The sequence below is a fragment of the Crocodylus siamensis genome, chromosome 12 (assembly GCF_052110815.1).
Source record: "Crocodylus siamensis isolate JL-2025a chromosome 12, ASM5211081v1, whole genome shotgun sequence".
Taxonomy (NCBI): domain Eukaryota; kingdom Metazoa; phylum Chordata; order Crocodylia; family Crocodylidae; genus Crocodylus; species Crocodylus siamensis.
Window position 1 is genome coordinate 15,169,782 of NC_143406.1, and position 6,000 is coordinate 15,175,781.

Consider the following 6,000-nt stretch of genomic DNA (forward strand, 5'->3'; position numbering starts at 1 on the left):
GACAGCCCGGCAGTAGCAGCATGGAGAGCTGCGTCCAACTGGTAAGTCTGTTGTGGTGGGAAGGGAGGGGGTGTGTGTTGGGGGGGAGGGGACGGGACAGATCAAGGCACCACAGTGAGAGAAAGTCCGGCTGGGATAGGTGGGACATAGCCGCAGCTCATCTGGGGGCAGCTCCTGCTGCTGTGCACACCCTGGGTGGTATAAACATGCGGATCTGCACGGGGCAGGGCAGGCTGCCACTGCGGGCTGGGGCTGCACCAGGCTCTTTCCATCAGGGGCTGTGCCAGGCAGTGTTCACAGTGGGTGGTGACACTGGGAGGGGGGAAGAGGTTGCAGCCCCACCTCTGTGCATTGCCACCACCTGCCCTGAGAGCAGCCTGGCCCAGTCCCCCTCCAGGAAAAGCCCAGCACTGCCCTGGCCCCAGCCCACAGTGGCAGCCCACCCCACACAGATCTGGAGGCATACACCTGCCATCCCCCTCCCTTGGGGTACACGCAACAGTGGAAGCTGCCCGGCACCCCCCGACAAGCTGCAGCCCTGGCTGGACAGCACCAGCCCCACTCCCTCTCTCACCACAGGGGCCTTTATCTGCCCTCCCACGCTTCTTTCCTCCCGTTCCACCACAACAGACTTACCAGCTGCATACAGCTCTCCATGCTGCTGGGCTGTGTATCCGAAACTGGACTGATATTGGTCGATATGTCTCCTTAAAAACTGGCCGCTGGTATCGGCCACAAAAATCTCTATTGGTGCACCCTTGGTTATAACAAAGGTCCTATTATCATCCTATAGTCAAATTCAACATGCCATTTGCTCCCTGTATATTAAGTACCACCCTTCGCTAGGCTACTGAAAATAAGAAATCCATGCTATCTGGGTAGACATGCATTAGATAAAATGGCAAAACAACAGATTACTTGTATGGTTTAACTCAGTGGGGTCCAATCTTCTTGGCAGTCATGCCACAAATGAAACCCCATGTCTTTCTCAATTGCCATTTTGATCCCTTCCCTGCCAGAGTTGCAACTCTACTTTCTGCTCCCTGCCCCCTCCTCAATTTGCCAAGTGCCATGTACAAAGGCTGCCTGTGCCACTTGTGGCACCTATGCTACAAGTTGTTCACCCTTACTTTAGCTAGTTAAAAATCATAAAAAGTTTAATATGTTTGTAGATCTCAGAAGAAGCAGCAGCAAGAAATATGGCTGATAACAACAACAGATTAGCTGAAGTGTAATTGTAAATAACATGCCAGGCATATACTGTTTGTTTGGCTTAGAATTTTCATGTGAACATTTAATAGGCTGTAGCTATAGAAATCAATATTTAAGCTATCTGCTAATTATTATCATTATTTTACTTCCCTGGAAATAGAGAAAGCAATTACTGACAGTTAAATAAATAAATAAAGCCTTAGGAGTTTATTGCATAATTACCAGTTTCAAGGAAGTGTTATCATGAATGTTAGAGGAATTAGCAGTTTTCCCGAAGTCATCTGAAGGTGCTAATTATTTTCCAGAACCACTGAAAACACAAAGAGTGCCTTTTGCAGGCCTGCTCTTGATTAAAGAACGTGGTCATTCACTTACCAGTGATTTACTGGAGAGCTTGGAGATAAAGGATCTTCTCTCTCCATTCTTAAGTATTAGGAACAGAATTGTTAACCCATCAGTATTGGCAGGGATGATATAGTTGGGGATGGTCCTGCTTTGAGAAGGAGGCTGGACTAGATAAGGTCCCTTCCAACCCTAACTTTCTATGACTATATGATCAGTAAAATCTGCAAACTAACTGAAGATGACAGGGTAGTACTGAGTACAAATGAGGGCAGTATATGACCAGCAGAATCACTGGTGATATGAAGGAGAGCAGGTCCATCTTGCTGCTCATATTTTAGATGTTTGCTGAATTGCTAGACAATAAAAATCTTCAAATCTATTGATAACATGCTATTTTATAACCCAGGAGGAAAAAACAAAAAACCCCTTAAAAAAACCCATAAAAAGGAACCTAAACTGGCATATGCACAGAATTATTTTACCAAAAGAACTACCATTTCAATGTTGAAGTCAAGCTAGTAAGTTTTAGCAATGAACTATTTGACCCTAGACATAAGGGCAACCTGATAATCTCTTTTGGATACTAGAGACTAGCAGAGAACCACAACATTTACATAAGTGCACACATTTTGTTCTTAGATGTCTGGTTTGTTTTTTTTTAAAGGAAACCTTACAGTGAGTCAACCATGATCATTTCTATTTAATGAATGAACCCAAATTTGCATAATAGAATTTTGTTCCCAGCAAAGAAACAAATAAAGGAAAATAGCTGTTTAATAAAACAAGTGCTTTAATTTTATGCAGTTGGTAAAAACAATTGATATGGCTTGTAAATCTTGCAACAATCACTCATTTCCACATCCATTAAAATATACATTCCTCTTTCCACATTCAACTATGAATTCTGTAAAATGTCTAATATTTGCTTAGACGCAAACCCTGCTAGAATTTCTCTCTGGGGAAAGGAACCTGTAGAAAGAAGTCATTTTGGAGAAGAACAGCAGATGGCAATTCTTACCGTAATATTTCAGTAAATATTTTGTCTCATAAAATATATATTTTTTGAACATTTTCTGCTTAAAGTACATCATCATCGTCATCATCTTCCTTTGCAATGAAGTGGAGCTTTCTAAACTCTCTTCTGCTCATTGCGGTGCATGGGAGTGCAGCTGCTGGCAGGTCCTTTAAGGAAGGATAATTAATTAACAAAAATAATTTGCTGCAATTAGAGCACCCCTCCCATACAACCTAATTATTCCCATTACTTTTCAAAGGTTCCATAACTGGAGTATGCCAAGTCAGTTACAGACATCCCTGCACTTCTTACAGGTGACTCTATATAATCCTTAGAGAGCAGCAGTTTTGAGGTTTATCTGGCTCACTACTTGGGCCAACTACTCAGGCCAACAGCAAGACACACTTGCCCCAGCATGTAGTGCCTCTTGTTTCTTTTGCAAAGGAAAAAAAAAAAAAAGGCATCCAGGGCTAGCTGCTGTTTAGAAGGGGCTTGCCACAGAGTCTCAATATGACGGTCAAGAATTAGTCACCATTAATAAAAATAAAAAAAAACTGACATGTTTTCTTTCCCAAAGTTACAGGGTGATGGTAGTACAGCTAGAAAGAAAACTCATTGTTCGGTCTCCTGCTTGGGTCCAATAGCAGAACTTGTCAGAAATCAGACTGTTTCAAGGGATATTCCTGAAAACATGGCTGGGCATCACTGTAACACTGCTTTGATTAGGTAAAAACCTCCCAATTCTTATCTGCCGACCATGTAATATGGTATATGAATTCTACTTGTATAGGCATCAAAATAAAAAAAATTATCTTACAGAAGCAAGCCAATATATTCTAAGCAAATACTGTGCCTTCCCTACTCTCAATGGTAAGTTTAATCAAAACACATGCATTCTTGCAAATCATTTTGATTTAGATAAAGCTACAGTTTTCAGTAAGTCTGCCCCCTCAGAATTTTTCAGCCAGCTGTACCCTAAAGACATGGATACTTCTTTAATTGGTTGCCAATATTGGTTATAGTTGCTTAAAGTTTTGGCACCAACCTGATGTTCTGTATTTCAATACATGTGAACCAAAAGCTGGAAAATAACTGAGAGACCAGAAGGAAGGAGTGACAATAGTGTCTTCCTACCTGCATGAACTCGATATTTCCAAAAAATCGGTCTACTGGCATTGGCTGGTTACTGTCTTCATCTAAAAAAGCATTATTATCCAGTTGTAATGGTTTCTTCTGAAGATCTGCAGCTTCTAACTCGGATTCAGCTGACTCCGTACTCTTGCAGCTACTCTCTTCGTCCACACTGAGGTCCTGGTTCTGCACAAGAGTTTCATCACTTTCTGTCTTGGGTGGGCAGCTACTTGCTTTTAGTGCTGAGGGTTTTATGGAAACATGGTTTCCATTCCCCTGTATGTCTTCATTAATCATTGGACCATTACTGCCTTTGCTTTCTAGCCTCGGATGATCATGGACACAGCCCTCCACGTCTTCATCAGATGTTTCCGCCTGTTCCCTTGCCAAGGGAATACCTTCATTTCTGGACACCGGTTCCTGTAAATCTGATTTTACTAAACTACTCTTTTCACGTTTTAGCCTCTTTGAGGGCTGTCGGCCAGTTGCTTTGTGCGAGGAAGCCTATTACAAAAAGAGGAGGATCTGATGTTTACAAACTGCACTAGACAACATTAAGTAAAGGCTGGGTGGGCTTCAGCTTGATTCAATTCTACCACGTAAAGGGAGATTTCGTTTTCAAATAACCAGTGGTTCCCGAAAAAAGATATTCGTTTGACAGCCTCCACACAAGGAAAGCGAAGCACAGATCATCCCCGTGTCCCCAGAAACATCGGTCGTCGCGGATTTCGCAGCTCAACCCGCTTCAGCCAGTACCGTCAAACACGGGCCTGGCCACGGCGCCACAGGCCGCGCGGCCTCTACACCCGCCCCGGCCTCTATCATATTCATACGAGACCCGTGGGGGAGTCTGGTGGTGCTAGCAACCGCCGGGCCAGGTCGGGAAGGGCACGGTGTCTCCCGGGCCTCAGCCTCGCCCCTCAGCGACCGACCAACCCGACACGCAGGAAGTCACCCGCCGGGGCCGGGGTCGGGTCTACGCCCGCTCCGAAGCCCCGACGCCCCTTACCAGGCGGGCTCGCCACACGCCGGCCTGTCGCGCCGGCCCCTCGTGCGCAGGCGGCGGGGCGGCCCCTACGGCCCGCGCCTGCCGCGTCCTCATACGGCCGCCGACCGCCGAAAGGATCCGGGGAAGCCCCCACAGAGCCGGGTGGCGCCGCCGCCGCCATCTTTGTTATGGGCGAGCGGGACCCGGAGCACGGGAGCAAAGGCCCCCGCCCCTCCCCCATGCGGACTGCACGGCGCGCGCCCGAATGGGGAGGGGGGGCGGGAGAGGAGTCGTGGGGGTGTTTGCGGGCAACATCGGAACCACCGCGGGGTGCGTGCAGCCGGCGCCATTTTTGTGACGGGCAGGAGGAGGGCGGCCTTTCCGGCTGCGGGGGATGGGCTGCTTCCCAAATCGCGAGATCCTAGAAAGCAGCACCCGCGGGGGGGAGGAGCTGGGGCAGCTGGCAGCATTTGAAGTGTCCAGAGTGAATGCGCTTTTTGTGCCCCCGTTGCTGTCACCCTTCGGGGACTGCGGGGGGGGCGTTGAGCCCCTTCATTTACTGCTCCCTTGATCCTCGTAGGTATCCCCAACGCCCCTTGACGCAGGCTCTCGTGTCCAAACAGGAGACCAAAGGAAGCTCCTTCCCTCACTAACCATTTATGATCAGATAAACCCAAAAGTGACGTTTTGGATGTTATTTCAGAAGATCAGAAATGATTTAATGGGGGTTGATGCTGAAGAGAACAAGGTCACGTCTGTGCAGTCAGTGTCCAACACGTTTTGGACGTGGATCTCGGTTGGTGCCAGCTCTGCGCAGGGTGCTCCCTGGGGCCGACCCTGGAGTGCCCACAGACAGCAGCCTGCTGAAAATCACCTTGTTGTAAGGCTGTGGAGTCCACCAATGGGGAAAAATAACTCTTGCCTTCTGTCTGCATCAGTTATAAACCTTTGGACGTGTTCATTCCCACTGCATTTCCCTGCTGTAACTGTAGCTGGCCAGAGTTATCATCTATGTAGTTGGGGCTTATTACTCAGATTTGCTTCTCAGTTCATTTTGGGAACCCTCAGGGAACAAACTATACGAGCAACTCAAATCCCACTTTAATTTCAAGGACTGCAATGATAATAGATGACTCTTGTGAAGCAAAGCAATAAGACACCTGGATCTAAGTATGTAATGCCTCTTTTTTTGGAACAGGAGGCAGTTGGGACCCTATCCAAAGTTAATTTCTATCAGTTGAAGTTCTCCCTCTTGGTTTCGGCATGCTCTGGGTTAGGGAATTGGCAAACAGACACTTCTGAGCATCTT

At 46.9% G+C, this 6,000-nt stretch overlaps 1 protein-coding gene across 2 annotated transcripts; it reads right to left on the reverse strand.

Moving 5' to 3' along the window:
• Positions 1-2,327: 2,327 nt before the first annotated feature.
• Positions 2,328-5,044, reverse strand: C12H1orf174 (chromosome 12 C1orf174 homolog). 2 transcript variants are annotated; one of them, XM_090024824.1, is made up of 3 exons: positions 4,713-5,038; positions 3,707-4,207; positions 2,328-2,739 (listed from the first exon to the last, which is right to left on the reverse strand). In XM_090024824.1, exons 1-3 carry the CDS (start codon positions 4,803-4,805, stop codon positions 2,635-2,637), a joined length of 699 nt encoding a protein of 232 aa, XP_089880950.1. In that variant the 5' UTR covers positions 4,806-5,038; the 3' UTR covers positions 2,328-2,634. The 2 variants fall into 2 exon arrangements, with proteins under 2 accessions (XP_089880950.1, XP_089880949.1); XM_090024823.1 differs by having other exon boundaries at positions 2,328-4,207; positions 4,713-5,044.
• Between the last annotated feature and the right edge of the window lie 956 nt (positions 5,045-6,000).

What these genes read in the sequence shown, in the direction of transcription:
- C12H1orf174 (XM_090024823.1), bottom strand. Translation starts at nt 4,805, where the DNA reads ATGAGGACGCGGCAGGCGCGGGCCGTAGGGGCCGCCCCGCCGCCTGCG. An exon ending in GCGTGTGGCGAGCCCGCCTG is followed by an intron (nt 4,208 to 4,712) that starts GTAAGGGGCGTC and finishes TTTTTGTAATAG; the next exon opens with GCTTCCTCGCACAAAGCAAC.